Raw genomic sequence first — 23,942 nt, 5'->3', positions numbered from 1 at the left:
GCTTCAGCCCTTGGCATATTTAGTGTCTGCATACGCACTAGAAAATCAAAACAATTCAGTAGGCCACACAAGTGCAAAGTTTGATATGTTTTATTTTGTCAAACTTGCAATAATGGTCAAAAATGAATTTATATAGATTGACTGACAGAGGGAGCTGACAGTGTGGTGAAGAATTATGGACAGGGCGCTTTGAAGCATCTGGTTCAAAAACGCATTATCAACCTTTGGTAGAAATCCATCTATCCTTCCATTTTCTGTACACCCTGTCCCTTAGTGGGGTTGGGAGGTGCTGGTGCGGGGTACACCCTAGACAGGTCGCCAGTCTGTCAAGACCTTTGGTAGAAATGGCGCCTTTAATTCCAATTTGCAGTACAGAACAGAGAAAACTACAGAGTTGTCAATGTTGTGTTAATCTGTTTATAGTGTAAAAAGAGGAGCCAGCAGTTTATCTGAGGAAATAAAGATGCAGAAGTTTATTAGTTGGTTAATTAGTGGTTGTGCAGCAGTCCGCTGCACGACCAATGCGGCCGCCCCTGCTGCTAAGAATTAGAATTAATTCTCCCTGTGGTTAACTAACAATCAGGAGCGCGGCAGGTATAACATCTGTCCATTTCGGCGAATCAAAACCATGCAAAAAATAAAAAATCCTCGTAAAACGCACGCCCAGACCGGGCTAATTTCAACACAAGTACTGTTAGGTGACTGTTACTCACACTGACGTTTCTCTTTTAAAAAAATCTGAGTAAGTCCTACTGCTGTTTCAGCCTTTTAGTTGGTGGTGGCATTGTACTGAAATGAGATATAAAAAAAAATATATAGAAAAAACATTTTGGCTAGCGTGGCAAACGTCTACAGAAAGTTAGCAGTTAAATATTGGATGAGTGATCAGCCCAAGACTACGGAAGAGGATAGGGCCACTGAAAAAAAAAAGTTAAGTGATTTTTAAATTTTATTTCAGTTTAATACGGGAAAAAGTCAGAATTCTGACTTTTATTTTCAGAATTAAGACTTTTTTTTCTCAGAATTCTGACTTTTTTTCTCCGAATTTTGGATCTTAATGTAGATGGGCACCATGAAGGCAGAGATGTGGAGCGCTCAGCTTCACTGACAAAGATGTGAGTTGTTTGAGAGAGCCAGTGACACATTGGTGGAAAATGACAGAATTAGGCAACTTTTTACGTGCCCGAGGGGTCCCCTCATTAATGGAGGAGCAGAAGGTCATTAAAACAAGAGAGCTAGTCTCTAAAAGAGACATGGCTATGGCTTGATGCTAACATGTTTGTTGTTAAACATACTTTTGTTATATTACATTTGTGTTGTGTTTTCCAAATAGTGTAGAAAATTAATGGTGGGTTTATAATGTTTACCTTTTATGAGCAGGACAGGAAGCAGAGAAGTGTAGCATTACCTCCAACTAGTTAAACTCATAATTATGAAGTTATTCAACAAATTCCTCAAGTAAAAAAGTGCAACTTTTATTTTTTATTTATTTTTTTACCAGATTTGTTGATTAATTTCAGAATTATGTATTCCTTCCAAATTTCCAAATCTGAAGAATTTTTTAAACCAATATCTACATTATTTAACATTTAGTTTGTTTTAGCAGTACTTCCTGTTATATTTTTTTATACGTGTATTTTACATTTTCTTGCACAGCAAGCTCAGCAGATTTGAAATTGTGTGCTTGTGTAAACACAAGTAGTCAATCTTTACTCTAAACATATATTCTGGTTATTTTTTAGTTAGACCTTCTTGTTTTTATATATCTGTATAGTACCCCCCCCCCCCCCCCCCCCCCCCACCACCACCAACAAAAAAAACTGTAAATTGATTAGAAACATTAATCATCTGTCAGATTTCTGAGAAAAAAGTCCGAATTCTGACTTTAATCTCAGAATTCTGACTTTTTCCCCCATGTTAAACTAAAAAAAATTAAAAATCAGTTAACGTTTTTCAGTGGCCCTAATCCTCTTCCTACAAGACTAAGATGCCTAAACCAAAAAGATTGTTTCTATATATGAAAGTGAACTGACAACAAGACGTTATAAATAAGCAATATTCATAGCAGCATTCCCGACAGACCATTTTACCTCATTCACAAGTTTCTGACTTTCTGTATCGCTGTTTCCCTCTGAGTGCTCAAACACTCAACAGTTCACAGAGGGGAGGGGGAGTACAGTGACGTAACGCTATGCTGCGCCTTCAAAATAAAAGCACGATAGTTAAAAAATTGTCAAAATCTAATATTTTGCGGTACAATTTTTGGGGGGGACATATCCACCTGGCTTTTATATTGGGGGGGACATGTCCCCCCCGTCCCCCCCGCTTCCTACGCCGCTGTTTGATGTCATTGCAAGCCGTCACTGATTTAGCTCCTCGGGGCCCTTTAATTCTTAAAGGGATAGTTCGGTATTTTTGACATGAATCTGTATGGCATCCCGATCACCAGTGTCATGCAATCACACTGACTTACCCCTGGCAGCATCCTGTGAGCAGAGTTCTCGTCCAGCTTTGGTCAAGCCGAAAGTAGTCCGGCAGGTTTGCTAGACCCAGCGAAATAAAACGTTTCTCTTCCCAAAACATTATGTGTTCAAAAGAGTGATATTTTTGCATCCCAAAAACATTGTAGTGGAAAAAGTCACACGTCGTTATCACTTGGTCCTATTTTCTCTCTGTTCGTATCAGTGCGCGCCGTCATTCAGACAGCTAGGGCCTACTAACCTGACAACAGCCAGATGCATGTCTCCCTCCGCCCAGCTAGGAGCTAGGCGGAGGGAGACATGCATCTGGCTGTTGTTGAGCTCGCTGTCTGAATGACGGCGCGCACTGATACGAACAGAGAGAAAATAGGACCAAGTGATAACGACGTGTGACTTTTTCCACTACAACGTTTTTGGGATGCAAAAACCTGCCGGACTACTTTCGGCTTGACCAAAACTGGACGAGAACTCTGCTCACAGGATGCTGCCAGGGGTAAGTCAGTGTGATTGCATGACACTGGTGATGGGGATGCCATACAGATTCATGTCAAAAATACCGAACTATCCCTTTAAAAGAAGTCAATTTCATTCTTGTTCTGACAGGATTCTGGTTTATATTTATACCCCTTAACTTTGGCACCAGATTCAGTTTTTTTTTTTATGTGTGTTTTATTTATTTATTTCTGTTTAGTTTTGTACATTTAGACCATGTTTTTTTTTACTTGTCTGTTTGTGTTGTGCCTCTAATGCTTCCTTCTTTCCTTCCTTCTCATCACCCATCATGAAGGCTTCTTCGCCAGCTGGACGCCGCCTTGTCCTTCCACAGCCAGGAGCTGACTCTCCGTAAGGACCTGGCCGACCCCCAGGGGGAGTGCCGGGCCCTGGGCCACCTGGCAGCAGTCCATATGGCACAGGGGGACTACACCACAACCTTCCAGTGCTACGAAAGCCAGCTGGGGCTGGCGCAGGGGCTCAGAGACGCCCGTCTGGAGGCCCAGGTCCACGGAAACATGGGCATCACCAAGATGAACATGGCGGTGTTTGAGGAAGCTATTGGATACTTTGAGCAGCAGCTGGCCATGCTGCAGCAGCTGAGTGGAAGCGAGGCTATGCTGGACAGAGGGAGGGCCTACGGGAGCCTGGCGGACTGCTACGACGCTCTGGGAGACTACGAGGAGGCCATCCAGTACTACGAGAAATACCTGACCGTGGCTCAGAGTCTTAACCATGTCCAGGATCAGGAGAAAGCCTACAGAGGACTTGGAAACGCACACAGGTTGGTGTCAAGCATTTTTTAAAGGACTCATAGAATGCAAAACCGAGTTTCCATTGTGATAGATGAATAACAATAGTTCAGTGGGTGAAATGGACGTACAAAGAAGTTCAAACCCCATCAACACTTCCTTTTTCTGCGAATCTCACAATTTTAAACTTCCACCATAAAACGGGCAAATCCAAATGTTGCCTTATTTGGTTCTGGCCTGTACTTTTGTCACGCCCTGAAATTGACATTCAGACCAGCCCACTGGTTCACTGACCCAAGCACCTGAATAGAGGTAGATGTAAGACACCAGTTTAGCTGTTTAGCCTTCAGATGGGTTTACTTCTATAAGATTTACAAAGCAGGCAGTTTCTCTATTGAAAATGAGCCAGAACCACAGGTGTAAATGCAATGTTCCAGGCTGCACAGAGGAGGGGGGACATTTTCAGTCTTACCAAGGATCCAAACACTCGACAGGCATGGAATATGTTTGTCTATCAGAAGATCCCTGCAAAGTTTGATGCTCAGCTGTTCATTTGCTTTAAGCATTTTACCGATGACAGTTTTCCAAATCTTGGACAGTTCAAAGCAGGATTTGGGTTGGGTTCAGTCGCTCCATTCACAACCCTGAAGCTCATGGCTCGGTTCTGCTGCACTGTAGTGGACCAAAATCCCACATGATTTTGAAATTCGCCCCAGACATTTTTTTAGGTATGAAAAGTAGGACATGTCCAGGAAAAAGAGGACGTCTGGTCACCCTACCATATCAACAATTTCGATGTTTCAGTGAGTGAGTGCTTGTTGCTAAGATGAGTCTTTGCTCAGCAGCTTAGCTCGTTATAAACCAACCAATCAGCATACAGGTCATCTTAATATTCATGATCATACCATAAAAGCAGAGATGTACTTGAGTAAAAATACAGATACTTGTGTTAAAAAATACTCTGGTAAAAGTGGAAGTACTGATTAAACTTCTTTACTCAAGTAAAAGTAACAAAGTACAGGCTTGTAAATTTACTTAAAGTATAAAAGTAAAAGTAGAAACCACTTTTTTCATGCCGTTGCCTACATTTTAAATGGATGTCTGCCAATAGGACTCGATCTCCGTTGTGTTCATTTTCAATCATCTCGTCGTCCATGCGACTATGCTAACGCCACCGCCACCAAGCTGCAATGATTTGCCGCCAATGAATACCGCCGAATCTGTCGATTCATCTTGTAGTGGTGCGTCAAATGCAACGTAGATTCCCATCCAATTAGATTGAATTTGGTATTGATGACGTGAAAAATAATAACGGTAACTCCATTGAAATGATTCAAAACTAAAGTAACGAGCCAATTTTTTAAAATGTAAGGAGTAGAAAGTACAGATATTTGTGTAAAAATGTAAGGATGAGAAGTAAAAAGTCGCCATAAAAATAAGTAGTAAAGTAAAGTAAAAATATCAGAAAAATCTACTTGAGTACAGTAACGAAGTATTTGTACTTCGTTACTTCCCATCTCTGCATAAAAGGAAGAAAACCCGTCATTTCATTCTGGGGCTTTTAACTAGGCTTTCATTAGGGCTCATAGAACAGCAAATATGCCATTTTCAGCCCAACCAATATTACACACCCTATTCAGAGACCTTAAGGACCAGCACCAAATACTCTAGAGCGGGCATTCCCAAACGCGGTCCTCAAGGCCCCCTGTCCTGCAGGTTTTAGAGGTTTCCTTGCTCCAGCACAGCTGATTTTAATTGAAAGCTTATTAACAGGCTTTTGGTCTACTGCAATCATTATAACCAGCTGTGCTGAAGCAGAGAAACCTCTAAAACCTGCAGGACAGGGGACCTTGAGGACCGAGTTTGGGGATGCCTGCCCTAGAGAACCATTCTATTCTATATTTATATACATAGTATCAGGGTTTTGAGGACACAAATGCAGAGGTGAGGAGGCATAGGTGGCTTCTTAAAGTTTTAAGATTCACTAACATGCATTCCCACTGAGTAGGGCTGAAACAGCAGTCATGTTAGTGTAGAGTACTGAAGCTCTACATCAAGCCACCAGTTGGTGAAGCAATATAAATTCCCTGACCGGGAATCGAACCCGGGCCACAGCGGTGAAAGCGCTGAATCCTGACCACTAGACAATCAGGGACATGTTTCTAACCTTTTTAGTAGGGTTTTCACTCCATGTCTGTTAATCAACAATGTGATGTAAAGCTTTGCAATATGCTCCTCAAGTTAGATGAGTGTCTGTCGTCATCACGTTAAAATAGAGACAGTTTAACCACATGTATTGAGGTAAAGTAAGAGATGATTGTGTTCCAAAACCTTTCCTTTCACTAAATCCACAAAAAGTCATTGTCATGGTAGGGATAAAATGGATTTTCCTAAAAACACAGTTGTCCGGCTTTGGATTCCAACGCAGGATTTTGATTCACTTTGGCATACACTGGATGATAGGTCAATAATGCCATGACCTACAAAACATTTCTTCAGCAAAATACCACTAAATTGTATCAATTTGATACCCCGTCTACCCAAAAAAACACTGTTCAAAACATAGTAAAGCCCACCGCTCCCAAACCCTTTAAATTTCTCGGTATTTGAAAACCTACCGTAGCTCAAAAAAAGGACAACTTTATCCAAATATCAGATCCCAAATGCTTTGAAAAACGTACAAAGGGAAAAGAAAAAAAATTGAAAAGATGTCATTTAACTGAGGCTGACAGTCGTAGTACACAAGTTGCACTTTAAAAACAACAAACCGCCTTAACATAAAACAGGGCAATATCAACTTCTTTTGTCAGGGGCTTGGGAGAGGAGGGTGGGGTCACAGGGAAAACCCCTTTTAACGGGAAAAGTTTACTAACAATGGTAGCACAAAAACGCGCAAAAGGGTGCTTTACAGGCGAAAACCTTTTAGCTTTGAAACACTGCTTAAAGGAAAAAACAAGGGGGTGTTATCTAACTTTATTTTAAAATTAATTTTAAAAGATTCCCGACCAGTGGGTAAAACACTCAGTTGGGGTGAACGCTCAATAAGCCAACGGGTGCCAAATTTTATGTGGTGAACCCGGGGCCGAATGAAAGCGTTAAACCCTAATAACAAGGGGACTTTTTTTAACTTTTTAGGGGTTTTCCTCATTTTTTAAAAAACAATTACTAACTTTATTCCCCTAAGAGGGGGGGCGCGCCAAAATGGGCAAAAACCCAGAGGGAAAAGAAAGGATGTGAAAAACCCCCTGACAAATTCAAAAGCACAGGAGGGAAAAAAGTTTTCCTTGAAACATTGTCCGAAAAAGGACCAACGCGGATTTTTTTTCCCTTTTGGCTCCTGAATAGGAAATAATCCCAACCAAAACCCCCTTGCTAACCACTAAATTTTTACTTTTGTAGAAGTCTCCCAAAAAAACTACTTTAAAAGGACTAGAGCCTTTGCTCTCCCCCCAATTTGCATCGGTAATTTAAAACCCCAGCCCAAAAAAGGAAATTTACCTTTCAACCCAAATGAATTTAAAAAATTAGCAAAAAAAAGAATAAAAAATTTATTAACCGATTAATGTTTCAAATTTGTCCCCTTAAAAAACAAACCCCTTAGACAAAAACAGGGAATACGGACTAATAATATCAGTTGGTTGGGAATGTGATTTGAGTGGTGTCACGGGTTGAAACCCCAATTTACCAGAAAGAGTTTACCTAGACAGATGGTCAGCACAAAGAAGTCTGACCAAATGGGTTGCATTATATCTTTTTAGCAGAAATACACTTTTAGCTTATGAAAATCAGCTTTGAACAACATTAGAGATATGCATTCAACTAAGTGGGGAGGTTGCTTAATACCAACTTTAGTTTTAGATTCAATAACATGTATTCCCACTCAGTAGGGCTAAAACAGCAGTCATGTTAGTGTAGAGTACTGAAGCTCTACATCAAGCCACCAGTTGGTGACGCAATATAAATTCCCTGACCGGGAATCGAACCCGGGCCGCAGCGGTGAAAGCGCTGAATCCTGACCACTAGACAATCAGGGACATGTTTCTGACCTTTTTAGTAGGGTTTTCACATCATGTCTGTTAATCAACAATGTGACGTGAAGCTTTGCAATATGCTCCTCAAGTTAGATGAGTGTCTGTCGTCATCACATTAAAATAGAGACAGTTTAACCACATGTATTGAGGTAAAGTAAGAGATGATTGTGTTCTAAAACCTTTCCTTTCACTAAATTCACAAAAAGTCATTGTCATGGTAGGGATAAAAAGGATTTTCCTTAAACACAGTTGTCCGGCTTTGGATTCCAACGCAGGATTTTGATTCCCTTTGGCATACACTGGATGATAGGTCAATAATGCCATGACCTACAAAACATTTCTTCAGCAAAATACCACTAAATTGTATCAATTTGATAGACTGTCTACCCAAAAAAACTACTGTTCAAGAGACATAGTAAAGACCTACCGCTCTCCACCCATTACTTTGTATCGTGTGAGTTGTGAAAACCTACCGTAGCTCAAGAAAGGACAACTTTATCCAAATATCAGATCCCAAATGCATTGTTAAACAAGTATCAGAACGGAAAAGAAAAGAATTGAAAAGATGTCATGTTACACTGAGGGTTGACAGGTCGTAGTACACAAGTTGTCACATTAAATAACAAAGCGCCTTAGACATAAAACAGGGCAGTATCTGGACTAATAACGTAGTCAGTTGGGCTTGGGAGATGTGATTGAGTGGTGTGCACAGGTTGTAACCTCATTTACCAGAAAGAGTTTACCTAGACAGATGGTCAGCACAAAGAAGTCTGACCAAATGGGTTGCATTATATCTTTTTAGCAGAAATACACTTTTAGCTTATGAAAATCAGCTTTGAACAACATTAGAGATATGCATTCAACTAAGTGGGGAGGTTGCTTAATACCAACTTTAGTTTTAGATTCAATAACATGTATTCCCACTCAGTAGGGCTAAAACAGCAGTCATGTTAGTGTAGAGTACTGAAGCTCTACATCAAGCCACCAGTTGGTGACGCAATATAAATTCCCTGACCGGGAATCGAACCCGGGCCGCAGCGGTGAGAGCGCTGAATCCTGACCACTAGACAATCAGGGACATGTTTCTGACCTTTTTAGTAGGGTTTTCACATCATGTCTGTTAATCAACAATGTGATGTAAAGCTTTGCAATATGCTCCTCAATTTAGATGAGTGTCTGTCGTCATCACGTTAAAATAGAGACAGTTTAACCACATGTATTGAGGTAAAGTAAGAGATGATTGTGTTCTAAAACCTTTCCTTTCACTAAATTCACAAAAAGTCATTGTCATGGTAGGGATAAAAAGGATTTTCCTTAAACACAGTTGTCCGGCTTTGGATTCCAACGCAGGATTTTGATTCCCTTTGGCATACACTGGATGATAGGTCAATAATGCCATGACCTACAAAACATTTCTTCAGCAAAATACCACTAAATTGTATCAATTTGATAGACTGTCTACCCAAAAAAACTACTGTTCAAGAGACATAGTAAAGACCTACAGCTCTCCACCCATTACTTTGTATCGTGTGAGTTGTGAAAACCTACCGTAGCTCAAGAAAGGACAACTTTATCCAAATATCAGATCCCAAATGCATTGTTAAACAAGTATCAGAACGGAAAAGAAAAGAATTGAAAAGATGTCATGTTACACTGAGGGTTGACAGGTCGTAGTACACAAGTTGTCACATTAAACAACAAACCGCCTTAGACATAAAACAGGGCAATATCTGGACTAATAACGTAGTCAGTTGGGCTTGGGAGATGTGATTGAGTGGTGTGCACAGGTTGTAACCTCATTTACCAGGAAGAGTTTACCTAGACAGATGGTCAGCACAAAGAAGTCTGACCAAATGGGTTGCATTATATCTTTTTAGCAGAAATACACTTTTAGCTTATGAAAATCAGCTTTGAACAACATTAGAGATATGCATTCAACTAAGTGGGGAGGTTGCTTAATACCAACTTTAGTTTTAGATTCAATAACATGTATTCCCACTCAGTAGGGCTGAAACAGCAGTCATGTTAGTGTAGAGTACTGAAGCTCTACATCAAGCCACCAGTTGGTGACGCAATATAAATTCCCTGACCGGGAATCGAACCCGGGCCGCAGCGGTGAAAGCGCTGAATCCTGACCACTAGACAATCAGGGACATGTTTCTAACCTTTTTAGTAGGGTTTTCACATCATGTCTGTTAATCAACAATGTGACGTGAAGCTTTGCAATATGCTCCTCAAGTTAGATGAGTGTCTGTCGTCATCACATTAAAATAGAGACAGTTGAACCACATGTATTGAGGTAAAGTAAGAGATGATTGTGTTCTAAAACCTTTCCTTTCACTAAATTCACAAAAAGTCATTGTCATGGTAGGGATAAAATGGATTTTCCTTAAACACAGTTGTCCGGCTTTGGATTCCAACGCAGGATTTTGATTCCCTTTGGCATACACTGGATGATAGGTCAATAATGCCATGACCTACAAAACATTTCTTCAGCAAAATACCACTAAATTGTATCAATTTGATAGACTGTCTACCCAAAAAAACTACTGTTCAAGAGACATAGTAAAGACCTACCGCTCTCCACCCATTACTTTGCATCGTGTGAGTTGTGAAAACCTACCGTAGCTCAAGAAAGGACAACTTTATCCAAATATCAGATCCCAAATGCATTGTTAAACAAGTATCAGAACGGAAAAGAAAAGAATTGAAAAGATGTCATGTTACACTGAGGGTTGACAGGTCGTAGTACACAAGTTGTCACATTAAACAACAAACCGCCTTAGACATAAAACAGGGCAATATCTGGACTAATAACGTAGTCAGTTGGGCTTGGGAGATGTGATTGAGTGGTGTGCACAGGTTGTAACCTCATTTACCAGGAAGAGTTTACCTAGACAGATGGTCAGCACAAAGAAGTCTGACCAAATGGGTTGCATTATATCTTTTTAGCAGAAATACACTTTTAGCTTATGAAAATCAGCTTTGAACAACATTAGAGATATGCATTCAACTAAGTGGGGAGGTTGCTTAATACCAACTTTAGTTTTAGATTCAATAACATGTATTCCCACTCAGTAGGGCTAAAACAGCAGTCATGTTAGTGTAGAGTACTGAAGCTCTACATCAAGCCACCAGTTGGTGACGCAATATAAATTCCCTGACCGGGAATCGAACCCGGGCCGCAGCGGTGAAAGCGCTGAATCCTGACCACTAGACAATCAGGGACATGTTTCTAATCTTTTTAGTAGGGTTTTCACATCATGTCTGTTAATCAACAATGTGACGTGAAGCTTTGCAATATGCTCCTCAAGTTAGATGAGTGTCTGTCGTCATCACGTTAAAATAGAGACAGTTTAACCACATGTATTGAGGTAAAGTAAGAGATGATTGTGTTCTAAAACCTTTCCTTTCACTAAATTCACAAAAAGTCATTGTCATGGTAGGGATAAAAAGGATTTTCCTTAAACACAGTTGTCCGGCTTTGGATTCCAACGCAGGATTTTGATTCCCTTTGGCATACACTGGATGATAGGTCAATAATGCCATGACCTACAAAACATTTCTTCAGCAAAATACCACTAAATTGTATCAATTTGATAGACTGTCTACCCAAAAAAACTACTGTTCAAGAGACATAGTAAAGACCTACAGCTCTCCACCCATTACTTTGCATCGTGTGAGTTGTGAAAACCTACCGTAGCTCAAGAAAGGACAACTTTATCCAAATATCAGATCCCAAATGCATTGTTAAACAAGTATCAGAACGGAAAAGAAAAGAATTGAAAAGATGTCATGTTACACTGAGGGTTGACAGGTCGTAGTACACAAGTTGTCACATTAAACAACAAACCGCCTTAGACATAAAACAGGGCAATATCTGGACTAATAACGTAGTCAGTTGGGCTTGGGAGATGTGATTGAGTGGTGTGCACAGGTTGTAACCTCATTTACCAGAAAGAGTTTACCTAGACAGATGGTCAGCACAAAGAAGTCTGACCAAATGGGTTGCATTATATCTTTTTAGCAGAAATACACTTTTAGCTTATGAAAATCAGCTTTGAACAACATTAGAGATATGCATTCAACTAAGTGGGGAGGTTGCTTAATACCAACTTTAGTTTTAGATTCAATAACATGTATTCCCACTCAGTAGGGCTGAAACAGCAGTCATGTTAGTGTAGAGTACTGAAGCTCTACATCAAGCCACCAGTTGGTGACGCAATATAAATTCCCTGACCGGGAATCGAACCCGGGCCGCAGCAGTGAGAGCGCTGAATCCTGACCACTAGACAATCAGGGACATGTTTCTAACCTTTTTAGTAGGGTTTTTACATCATGTCTGTTAATCAACAATGTGACGTGAAGCTTTGCAATATGCTCCTCAAGTTAGATGAGTGTCTGTCGTCATCACATTAAAATAGAGACAGTTTAACCACATGTATTGAGGTAAAGTAAGAGATGATTTTGATTCCCTTTGGCATGCACTGGATGACAGAGTATAAAGAGTTCACCTAATGAGATGGTCAGTACGAAAAGTCTGACCAAATCAACACATGGGTTATATCTATATCTATATATATCTATCTATCTATCTATCTATCTATCTATCTATCTATCTATCTATCTATCTATCTATATATATATATATATATATATATATATATATATATATATATATATATATATATATATATATATATATATATATACATATAAATATATTTTTATATTTTTTTACAGAAATACAGTGTGGTGCAGAGGATGGAAGGTTTTTTCCATGATGGATGAAGCTTGGACAGCACCCTCCTCTCAGCCACTTCCTCCACTGAGTCCACAGTGCAGCCTAGTATAGAAACGGCCTTTCTCACCAGTTTTTTTGGTGTCTTGTCTGTCCCACTCTGCGCTGCCAGGGGCTCAGCAGACGACAGCGTAGAGGAGGGCTATTGCCACCACAGACTCATAGAAGTTTTTAAGCAAGGGCCTGCTTAATCCAAAGGACCTCAGCCTCCTCAGGAGGTGGAGGTTGGCAAGTTATTTTTATGTTAAATTATCAGCAAGTAATAGCATTGATGCCTCTGGCCAGACTTGGATTTAGGAAATTTGGGGCCCTCGGCAAATACAGGCAGGGTTCCCTCTGAATTGAGAAGACAAAACATAAAACAGACCCATTATACACATGCAGATATTTTTATAGAATAGGTACACATTTTTGTTCTAGGTTTATTCTGTCTCTGCTTATCCCTTTTCTTACTGTTTTCCTCTATATTTTCTTTTGTCCCTTTTTTCATATTGACAATGTGCTCAGCTGACTTTTCATGCTGTCTGAAAAGAAATCAAAGATTTTCTAAAAACTAAGCCCATTCTAACTTAGCTGATTGCTCCTTCCTGTGTTTCCAAAAAGGCAACTCCAAAAGTAAATAACCCAGTCTGTTCTCCATTTTTCATTTGGATGAAATAATAGCTGCATGAATCATAACAACAGACAAGATAGAGGAGAGCAGGAGGCGGGGTTACCAATCTATTTGCTCTGGAGAGCAGAGTTCGATGCTTTTAGATGTTGTAACTAAAGTCTCCAGTACCAAAAGAAAGTTGCTATATTTGGCGCAAGGCACTTTTTTGAAATCAAAGTTCTAGAGGGGTCTGAAAAGTCGCTATATATAATATAGCGACAAAAGTTCTAAGTTGGCAACACTGCTCTTCGCACTGTTTATTTTCAAATGGTTTGCTGCTGTCTGTTTGGACCTTTCTGCACATGTGCAGGAAATGGACTGATCCAACGTGGGGGACAGTGAAGGGAGGAGACACTTGATATTATAAGCATTATGATGGAATTTTAATGAAAGGATTTTTATTAAAAACATAATTAATATGCACAAATAAGGAATAACTGTGTAAGCCATACATTTAAAAGGAGTTTTATGGGGCCATGAAACTCCTTTTACTGCAGATGAATCAACAAATGCAGACGGATTAATCTGCAGTAAAATGAGTTTTATGGGGCCCCCAGGAATTTGGGGCCCAAGGCAACTGCCTAGTTTTGCCTAATGGTTAATCCCCTCTTCTTCCGGTCATGTTTATGCACATAATAGGAAGATCAGGGAGGTGGGGACAGCAGAAACAGCAGATCAGTCATGTTAGCTAAAAATCTGCTACATCAGATATGATGTCTTCCATTTTGCATGTTAACCCTTTTTCTTGCAAAAGCCAAAAAACACATAAAGCTAGCATAGAAACTTTTTTTTTTTTGAGGACTTTTCTTAAAATTTTGTCTTTTCCATCAGGCTTTTCTGATGCAATTCTTCAAAATGCACATTAGAAAAATGGATTGAAATGCACCTACTGACCGGGAGCAGTTAAATTATTAGTTATTACCTTTGATTGAGAAAGTTATATTTCTCCTATTCAGATTGGCCCAGATCCAATCCAATTACTTTTATTTCTTTATTCTTGGTTAAACAACTATTAAATCTACTAAACTTTTTTATTTGAAATGTAAAGCAATGATATTGTTCTCCCTAATCCCTGTTTGGTAATGAGAAGTACCTTCAAACAAATCCTCTAAGAGGGGTGCTGCCATGTAGTACCACATGAGTAATGTTCCCTGACAGAAGGCTTAATGAGGAGTTGCTTTTATCCATCTGTTGTTTCTGCTCTCCTGGGTGTGAATGAGATGTTAAAATGAGTAGATAGGAAGGCTCTGATTTATCTGAAGCTCAGCCTCTCTGGATGTATCAAAAGCAGATCACGCTGCCTGCTTTCAAAAGTGCAGAAGTAATATCGAAACAATCTGTTTTCCCTTCATCTGCAGGTCCATGGGCAGTCTGCAGCAGGCACTGGTGTGCTTTGAGAAGCGGTTGGTGGTAGCTCATGAGCTCGGCGGTGAAGGAGGGGGTAAAGCTCAGGCTTATGGGGAGCTGGGCACCATACACAGCCAGCTGGGTAACTACGAGCAGGCTCTCTCCTGTCTGGAGCATCAGCTGAGCATCGCTCGCTCAGCAGGGGTAAGGTCCCCCTCAGTGGAAGGCTGCCAGTTTGTCATCCTTGCAGGAAATAAGATTTATAAAATGTATATTGTAGATAGTAAATGCAATAATCCCTGTATTATCTGGCAGGATAAATCCCTGGAGGCAGAGGCAAGCGATGCCCTGGGAGGCGTTTATCAGCTGATGGCAGACAACGAAACTGCTCTGCAGGTTTGTGCTGTTTTTTTTATTTTTCTTTAAACTCAGCACAAAAAGTAAAAAAAAAGGTTAGGATTTGGAAGATAGCTGAGCTGACATAGAATCCTCAGTTAGTGATTAAAGTGCTGTCCTGCTGCAGTGGCACCAGAGGGCGCTGAGCATCGCTGAGCAGACGGGCTGCGTGAGGAGCCAGGGCCGAGCCTATGGAAACCTGGGTCTGACCTACGAGGCTCTGGGAAACTACGAGCGAGCCGTGGTGTTTCAGGAACAGCATCTCAGCGTGGCGGCGCAGACCAACGATCTGATGGCCAAAACTCTGGCCTACGGAAGCCTGGGGAGGACACATCATGCCCTGCAGAACTACGCCCAGGCTGTGATGTACCTGCAGGAAGGTGATGCATGAGACATTTTGACACACTTGCTCTACCTTTAAATATACTGGAGCCCAATGTGAAACACTGGCACCAATTCATCACAGACTTCTGTGTTAGTTTTTTTACTGGGACTTCATTCACTAACACAGACAGAAGCAAGGCTGCCATACACTGGTGCCACCGGACCCTCTGACCATCAGTAGACAATGCAGGTTAAGTTTCTTGCCCAAGGACACAATGACACTGAAAGCCAGGGCCGGGGTTTAAACCCTCAGCCCTTTGATTTTCAGGGCAAGCTCCTACACTGGACACCACTGCCCTACACATTAGTCTGTGGTGTTTACTTTTGACACTAGTGTTAGATGAATTGAGACTATTGAGAGCGTTGTTCCAACTTTTCCAGTCTTATTAAAATTCAATCTAATTTGGATCATTATAGACACTTTATAAATGTTTCATTTTGTTAGCCTCCCTATGATTTCAACTAACACTTTTAAATTTGCCCTGTACATACGAAGCACCAGGACAGATTACTACAGTAAAGCTATGTTAAAGTAGAGTTATTATTACTTGAGTAGTACTTTTGGCTACCATCCCTATGTTGAGGAAGGATGTTCCAAACTGATATTTATATTGGAAATCGATCCAGGGTAGGTACCAGATCTGCTCGGGTTCTGCTTCATGCCAGTGACGTTACGCTACATGATTGGCTGAACGTTGCCACATGATGTAAAACATTATGGTTGCCCAGACAACGATAATCACATCATGCCGCATCCATGTGCAGAGTTGGGAGCATCTGTAGCGTTGGCGTGTCTAATGACCTGATCAATAACAAAACTGGGAAAAATCTTTTAAAAGTGAACAAAGTAACTGTTAGACCATGATATAAAGGGGGAGAGCTGGGTAGCGCTGTGGCTAGCTGTGCTCAGTAGCTAACAGGTTAGCCTCTTTTAGCTCGGTCAGTTAGCCGTGTTAATCTACACTACTTTTAAATTTGTGTCAGCTGAGACTTGTTTCGTTACCTTGTTAAATGGCAGAGCTCAGTCTGTCTTAGAAGGCAGTACTTTCCTTCAAGACTGACAATGATTGTTTTATAGTTTCGGCTACTTTAGATCGCCAATGAAATGCAAAATAATAGCAAATAAAGGTAATAATTTGTTGAGATTTGATCCTTAAGAAACAGTTGCAATACAGTTTGTCTGAGTGGAGTTGCCATATTGTTAGGATTTGTCTGTGGGTTGAGGACCCAAAAGCAGAGGAAGGCAGGCAGAGTTGAATTTATGGTTGATTTAATGAAGAATAACTGAAAAAACAAAGTCCAAACAAACAGGCAACCAAGAATCCAAAATCCAAAAATGAAAACAAAGCCAAAAAAGAAAACAAGAAACCAGGAGTCCTAAATTCAAAATTCAAAACATGAAAAAATAAGTAGAAAACAAACCAGGAAATCATGGAGACATCAGGGAATCAAAACTCAAGGAGGAAGGCTCAGAGAGACGAAATTGGAGCATGTAAGACGAAGTTAGACGAGGACCCAGCAAAGAGGAAGTGAACAGAGAGAGAGCTTTTAAAGGAGACAGAGACAAAGCGGGGGGTAATGAGCAGATAGGAAACAGGTGAGGACAGAGGCAGAAACAAAAGAGGAGCTAGGAAAAAAGGAGAACACAAGAGGGCAGCAGAGGGCAACAAATGAAAAACCTGGAAGACTGGAAATAACTAGAAAATACAACAAAATAATAATTAAACCACTAAGACTATAAAATATGAAGAAAAGTAAAACTAAACACTCAAAAGAAAACATAACAGAACCAAGACAGAAACAGTAACTAGGAAAAACCAAAGAACACAACAAACTAAGAATTAAACCATAAAAACTAAGAAACAAGGAGAAAAGCAAAACTGGGTACTCAGAAGAAAAACATCACAGAGAACAGAAACCTAACACATATGATGATGTCATGAGAAGGGGCAGGGCCCCGAGCAGATTTGGTACCTACAGCAGAGTTTGAAAAAACAAAAAACAAAAATGTTAATGTTAATGTGCTAATGTTGATCTTATTGTTTTTGGCCTTTGATATTATGTTAGATTACAGAGCTTTCTCAAAACAGGCACATCATTGTGTGCTATGATCACTGCTCCCTTAAATGATGCAGCCCAAAGTCAGTCTAAATGAGCCTTTTCTTCATCATTCCTCACCTCTGTCTTATTACTCTCAGAACCCTTGGCTTTTAATTGATCATTACCTCCACAAGCATCACAGGATTGTGCTCAGAGAAGGCACTGAGGAAACATTCTGAAATGTGCATCCAATTAACTCCCAAGAAAAACAGGAGCACGGAGGATTGCATGCCTGCAGAGGGACGAACACAAGGAGGCAGGGGTGTGGGTTTTTGTTTGCTGTTTTTTTATATCTGATGAGATTCGGCTCTAATGAGAACTAAACAGAACCTGTCATGGCGGCCTGCTCCATGCCAAGCAGCGGGATCAAACATGTCTGGGACAAACTGAAGACAAGAGAATACGTGAGCTTTGAATTTGAATGAGCTGATCAAAAAGCAAGAAAAAGAACAGCGGGAGAAAATGAAGGACGCATCCGAGCGTCACAGGCTCATCAGTCGAGCTCGCTTCAGTACTGCAACAGTTGTCACGAGAGGTGCAGTCTTAGATGAGCGTCCTCGAACTGCGGCTGATCTCCTCGATGTGCTTCTCCATCAGGTCTGCGGCTGGCTGAGCAGTTGGGTCGGAGGGAAGATGAAGCAAAGCTTCGTTATCGCCTCGGTCTGTCTCTGTGGGCCGGCGGTAACTTGAAGGAAGCCCAACACCAGGTGTGTTACTGAAGTCAAAAGGTCATGATATTTATCTAGTTATACCATAAGAACCCTGTGGGTACATGTAACTATATAAACCACCCACTCTCTAATATTCACATATCCTGTTTTAGATGTAAGGTTACCTAAAGTATTTGATGAGGTTAATGGAGGGAAACCACTTTAAACCCACTGCCTCCAGGTGTGACATCATAAGAAAATAACAATGAGGCGGAATATCAGAGAGATGATCAGAAAGCCTAAGCCCAAAATACCAGCTGCTTGGTCCTCACATTTTCTAAATCTCAAATCTGCTAAATCCCATCATGTTCTGTTAAAACGTGGTGATGGGGAAATTTCCAGAATGGTGCTTAAAGGTAGCCTGACGTAGTCCAACTCAATTCTAGTCAGAATATGAGTCTGATACTGCTCCATAGAGCTGTGATTATGGGGCGTGTTTCGAACGAACCAGGAAAAAAAATGCCTCTGCACTCAATTGGATAGACCTACAACCAATAAGAGCAACGGAGTGCGTGACGTATGTTAATCGAGGCATAGTTGTTGTCCACAAAAATCAAAGCGTGCAGTTTCACGCCTATAATAAGAAGATGAGACTTGATCGCGTTTCTCTGTTCCTCTTTTAAAATTAATTTGCTGTCGATATCTTCTAGAACAGACCTAATAGCAGAATCTACTCACCTAAACTCTCCAGCGGCAGCCATTATTGTTGTCACCCAAGCGCGCATTGGTCACGTGGTTGATTACATTACTGTTGGTCATCTGTCCATCATCGTATAAAGCCCGCCCTGACAATTTGATTGGATCACCTGACAGTGGGCGATAATACTCGCGCTACTATGGAGCAGAGCCAGACCGAACTTCCCGACCTCAAACTTTGTGGGCGGGACTAAGTTCGGGATGGCACCCAGGCTAGCTTAAAGGTGCATAGTGATGTTATATGACTATACCAATGAGACCATAAACTGTTTGATTATGATAAAGTAAGGTTAGAAGCATAAAGCAGCCATCCTGATTGTCTTCAGACCAGGGGTTACCAACATGGTGCCCTCAGGGGCCTCATTGGGGGCCCACAGAATCTTCTGAAAACAGCACAACTAACCAGTGAAAATTGAAAATTTTATTTTATTCTGTTGCTCTTCTTTTTTAATAATTTATGGAGCATTTCATCATTTTAATCATACAGCGTTTTTAAGCATTAATAGAGAAAAATTATATCATAACGAAAATTAGTAGTTAAAAGAAACAATAAAAATATGATCATTATGTATGAAGGTGAATGCAGGTCCTTCCTTCCTTCCTTCCTTCCTTCCTTCCTTGCTTCCTTCCTTCCTTCCTTCCTTCCTTCCTTCCTTCCTTCCTTCCTTCCTTCCTTACTTACTTACTTATTTACTTAATTAAGGTGAGTTAAGGTGAACGCTGACCCTTCTAGTTCATAGGTCAGTATCGGTAGCCCTTCCTATGACTCAGTACCCATGAAGCAGCCCTCGGCCTTAAAAAGGTTGGTGACCCCTGCTTTAGACAGTCATTTTTTAGCCTAAATTGAATTCCTGCAGCCTTGTGATGGACTGGCACCCTGTCCAGCACCCCTCGCGACCCCACTTGGGAGTAAGCGTGTTAGAAAATGGATGGATGGACGAATTCCTGCACCAGGAACAATGAGCTCATAAACACATGTGGCGCCATCTGCTGGTAGAATCAAAGAACTATCAGAAAGCCAGATGGAGGCTGGTTCTCAAAAAACATTCTATTAGCCTAAAGGTGCTTTGTTAATGTTACCCAGCCACAACTAGCAAGAAAACAGAACTGTTTCAAGAGGCTGGATCTCCTGAAAAGTAGCCAATCACAGGCAGTGTACTTTCTCTGGCTCGTTCCAACCTCAAAGTGAGAAAAAGTTGAGATGGGTGCACAGAAACAGATCTACATGTTATCATGGGAAAATCTACAGACCTATAAAAGTGAGGGAGAGAGTGATTTACATACGTTTGTTAGAAATAAAGCTGCTTGTATCAGTATTTATTAAAAGTGTGCACTTTTGGCAGATTTCTGACGCCATATAACCAGAGGTGGGCAGTAACTATTTACATTTACTCAGTAACTTTTACTTTAGTATTTCAGTAGTTTTGCTGTACTTCTCATCTTACTGGAGTAATTTCCATTTAATGTCCATGTCCTACTTGAGTAAAATTTCTTGCTATTATGTAACGAGTTATTCAGCAATGAGCTAAATATAAAATAAACACTAGATGTTGTAAGAGGAAGTTCTTTACCCTCTCCTAACATATATATGTTTCTTACTATAAGGATTGGTTTTATAGGCTTTCTGTTGCAAAAATTTTTTTGTTTTTTATCTGCATTTTTTGTTTTTTGTTATCTATTTTAGTCTTTAAAAAGCCAGTCTAAGTAACAGCATTATTTCTAAACCCATGATCAAACTCTTACTCTGTACACCAGTGTACTTTCTAACTGATACTTTTTTTTACTTTAGCCTGAGTAATGTCCTGATTAACACTTTAATTTGTCATTAAAATAATGTTTAAGCATTGCTACTCTTATTTGAGTAGATTTTTTGGGCTATTTTGCCCACCTCTGTTGGGCTCTAATTTCTCAACAGGTCTTAATTTAGCAAAAGATTAGATAATAAAAATTATAATCTAAAATAGTCCAGCTCTTATGACTTCATTTTAATGCTGATTTGAAAAGAGAACTATCCTGTCAGATTTAAGGGTCTCTGCAAATAGCAGAACCAGGCTGTGTGCTGGCAGCTCCACCCAGTGGTGTGGATTGTAACTGCAGGTTCAATGTGGTTTTAACATCTGAAATCAGTAACTTCTGCTTGTAGCATTTTTTTAGTTTGTATAATTTAAAAGGAAAGGGTTTAAATTCAAAAGCGGGAATTTTTGAACATAACGTTGTAGGTGTTTTTTTTCATTGTGTGATTGTTTGCTGCCTTTCAGCTCTACAGAGCGTCTGCACTGTTCGAGACAATCCGTCATGAGACTCAACAAAATCTGGATTACAAGCTCTCCCTGTTTGATCTGCAAACCAGCTCATACCAGGCTCTCCAGAGAGTCCTTGTCAGCCTAGGTGAATTTGTTTCATAATTCTTGTTTGTTTTCTTTTGTAGCTGTGAGCTTTAACTTGTCACAAAGTATGTACTCCAGCTCGCCCCCTGATTGTTTGAGTCATCCTCATGTTCCGGCGGTTCCTTCCAGGGCGACATGACGAGGCCCTGGCCATAGCAGAGCGAGGGCGGACGCGTGCGTTTGCTGATCTCCTGGTGGAGCGCCAGAGAGGAAGCAAGCAAGCAGCGAGCGCTGACCCTTACATCCCGGTCACTGTGGAGCACATCCTGGAGACGGTCAATGGTCAAAAGGCGTTGATCCTCTACTACTCCTTGGCAGGAGGCTTTCTGTACAGCTGGCTGATTTCTCCAGGCACAGGTGTGTAACTTTTGCTTACACAAATATGGTTATTTTTAGCACATATCTTGATTTCTATGTGTGCTGAATCAAAATCAATCAACTTCTGTAAGATTCTATTATTTGATTGGCCGGGATGACAATCCTACAAATTGCATAACTGATTTTTAAGTCGTAGGGAAATCATATTTTAAATGTCAAATCATTCTGGCTTAAACATGTATATAAATGTATTCTTTATCAGACCATAGTGTCCAAAAATTAAAAAAAATTATATATGAAAAAAAAAAAATCTTTTCTTAAAATCAGTTTTTTTTTTTCGTTATCTTCTGCAGGCCAGTTAGTTATTCGTCAGCCTGAACACCTAAATTCGGCCAATCATATATCAGCGGTCATCTGTCAATCACATTTTTTGGTCATATCATCTCTTTTCATATGTCTTAGACTTAGACAGACTTAGCCTCTTTATTTGTCATTTTGTATGCACAGAGTGCATACAGAACGAAATTTGTTACATACAGCTTATGAACATTGCATTGATATTTCAAATGTCACGAGTTATACAAAAAGTGCAGCAGTGGTCAAAGTGTGAACAGTGCAGAGGATAAGAGACAATGTGCAAGTTGCAGTGGTTCAGTGCAAATAGGCATTTGTGCAAAACATGCGTTATTGAGAATAGAAATGAGATGAACAATTAAAGGGCTAAAAGTTAAATGTTCAGCAGCATTGATGCCCGATAATGTGCAATAGGTGCAGAGTTTGGTTTGTGGATCAAAGGTTCAACAGTCATCAAAGGTTCAACAGTCGCAGCTAATAAACGCAACGGTTGAAATAAGAGATAAAAATAATTTAATTTCGCATTGAGTTCCGTCCCAGTGTTCACAGGGATGGACGTCTGTGTCTTCAGCAGGCATAGAGCTAACAGAACTGGCAGCGTTGCGAGGCAAGGGCTCAAACATGTACGGCTGTAAGCCTTCTACACCAAACCAAGCTTCTGCCGCCCTGGCGTCCTCTTCCACAACATCTTCATCCCCGCTTTCCTCCTCTATAAATAAAAAATGGATGACAGAAGAGAGTCATCCAAGACCTCCGACACCAAACTCTCCTTCTCTTGCATGTTTCCTCTGTCCATAGCGTTACTTGACAGTGTCGTTTCTAAGTCACCAATTTAGTGCTACTTGGTCCCAATGGAATTTCCCATTGGGGACCTACTAGCACTAAGTTGCTAACTGGTTAGCAACATGCTTCAGACAAACCGACCACAATTAAACTTGCTTGCGAACCTTCTGCCACAAGAATCCCGCCCTCCCGATAAACAATCAATCAAATTCACTTTATTCACTCGTGTAAAGTGGTGCACCACTCGGGAGAATTTGGAAATGCAAAGGTTGGAACGGCCGCTTCCATACGACTTCAAAGCATACAATCATAGTTCTTTTCTCAAAAATAAACAAACATTTTTGTTATTGAGGATCCCGATCAATCCTTTTCAATAAAAAAACACCCTGAAGGGTAAAATCTGTTAAGCCTTGAGCCTCATCCATTCTTTATTGCTGTATAAAGATAATTGCCCCAGCTCTGTTTTTTAAATCCAACGCAGGAAGTCGAGTGAACACAAAGTACTCAAATTTCTGTCTCTTTCCTCACACCATCCAGGCATCGTGAAGTTTAACGAGGTGTACCTGGGTGAGGGAGGGCCAGACACTTCTGAGTTCCAGGACGGTGCAAGGAGTCCTCATGGAGGAGGTTCTGTGTCTTTGGATCAGTACATCTGCAGCGCTAGAGAGGCACTGGGAGTGGACAGCCATCACAGCAGGTAGACATTAACACAAAGAAAAACAAGTCTTCTAGTTCAATAAAATGGTCACGATTTACAATGTGTTTAAATGCTTTGAGGATGTGACTCTCTGCCCTGGGCGGCATGACCTCTGGGATGCCACAAGGAACAAAAAAATGTGTACAGTGAAAATATATGTATTTTTTATTTTTTTTAGTTCTAAGTAAGTAAAGTTTTAGCATATTTTAGGATAAAACAAAGTGTTTCAACCATCAAAGGATTCTAAAACTACTAGATTGAAGTTTTCAGCTGGACTTTAGAGAAAACTCACCAGATCATACAGTCAAATTGATTCAAAGTTTTCTATCTAAGGAAAACCAGTTGATTGCATTGACTCAAATGCAAACCCTCACACTAAGCATGCTTGTAGCGACAGTGGAGAGGAAAAATTCCCTTTTAACAGGAAGAAATCTCCAGAAGAACCAGGCTCAGTGTGAGCGGCCATCTGCCGAGGCCGACTGGGGTTCAAGGAGACAGAAGCAAAGATACAAAAAGCAGCTGTAAAAGGCGGCCCTGTCGCGGTCAGAGAAACAGGACTGCA

At 40.5% G+C, this 23,942-nt stretch overlaps 1 protein-coding gene and 6 non-coding genes across 8 annotated transcripts in view; 1 reads left to right on the top strand and 6 right to left on the bottom strand.

Moving 5' to 3' along the window:
* The window catches only part of LOC119773915 (tetratricopeptide repeat protein 28-like), a 198,368-nt gene extending 174,948 nt beyond the window's left edge, over positions 1-23,420 (top strand). Inside the window, exons 14-21 of one of the 2 annotated variants that reach the window (XM_038271137.1) lie at positions 3,268-3,756; positions 14,567-14,759; positions 14,871-14,951; positions 15,079-15,331; positions 18,033-18,142; positions 21,100-21,229; positions 21,358-21,585; positions 23,221-23,420. In XM_038271137.1, the coding sequence (XP_038127065.1) occupies positions 3,268-3,756; positions 14,567-14,759; positions 14,871-14,951; positions 15,079-15,331; positions 18,033-18,142; positions 21,100-21,229; positions 21,358-21,585; positions 23,221-23,384 (1,648 nt within the window). In that variant the 3' untranslated portion in view covers positions 23,385-23,420. The remainder of the gene's footprint in view (positions 1-3,267; positions 3,757-14,566; positions 14,760-14,870; positions 14,952-15,078; positions 15,332-18,032; positions 18,143-21,099; positions 21,230-21,357; positions 21,586-23,220) is intronic. The other variant, XM_038271138.1, reaches the window with a different exon arrangement.
* trnae-uuc lies at positions 5,808-5,879 on the bottom strand. The gene has a single exon. It is a non-coding gene; the product is annotated as a tRNA-Glu (tRNA).
* trnae-uuc lies at positions 7,687-7,758 on the bottom strand. Its single transcript has one exon. It is a non-coding gene; the product is annotated as a tRNA-Glu (tRNA).
* Positions 8,762-8,833, bottom strand: trnae-cuc. Its single transcript has one exon. It is a non-coding gene; the product is annotated as a tRNA-Glu (tRNA).
* trnae-uuc lies at positions 9,837-9,908 on the bottom strand. The gene has a single exon. It is a non-coding gene; the product is annotated as a tRNA-Glu (tRNA).
* On the bottom strand, positions 10,912-10,983 carry trnae-uuc. Its single transcript has one exon. It is a non-coding gene; the product is annotated as a tRNA-Glu (tRNA).
* trnae-cuc lies at positions 11,987-12,058 on the bottom strand. The gene has a single exon. It is a non-coding gene; the product is annotated as a tRNA-Glu (tRNA).
* Positions 23,421-23,942: the final 522 nt, after the last annotated feature.

The sequence above is a fragment of the Cyprinodon tularosa genome, unplaced genomic scaffold, assembly GCF_016077235.1.
Source record: "Cyprinodon tularosa strain WSP-4 unplaced genomic scaffold, ASM1607723v1 ctg790, whole genome shotgun sequence".
Lineage (NCBI taxonomy): Eukaryota > Metazoa > Chordata > Actinopteri > Cyprinodontiformes > Cyprinodontidae > Cyprinodon > Cyprinodon tularosa.
Note: the sequence above shows the minus strand (reverse complement) of the source record. Positions and strands in the feature narration are given on the sequence as shown.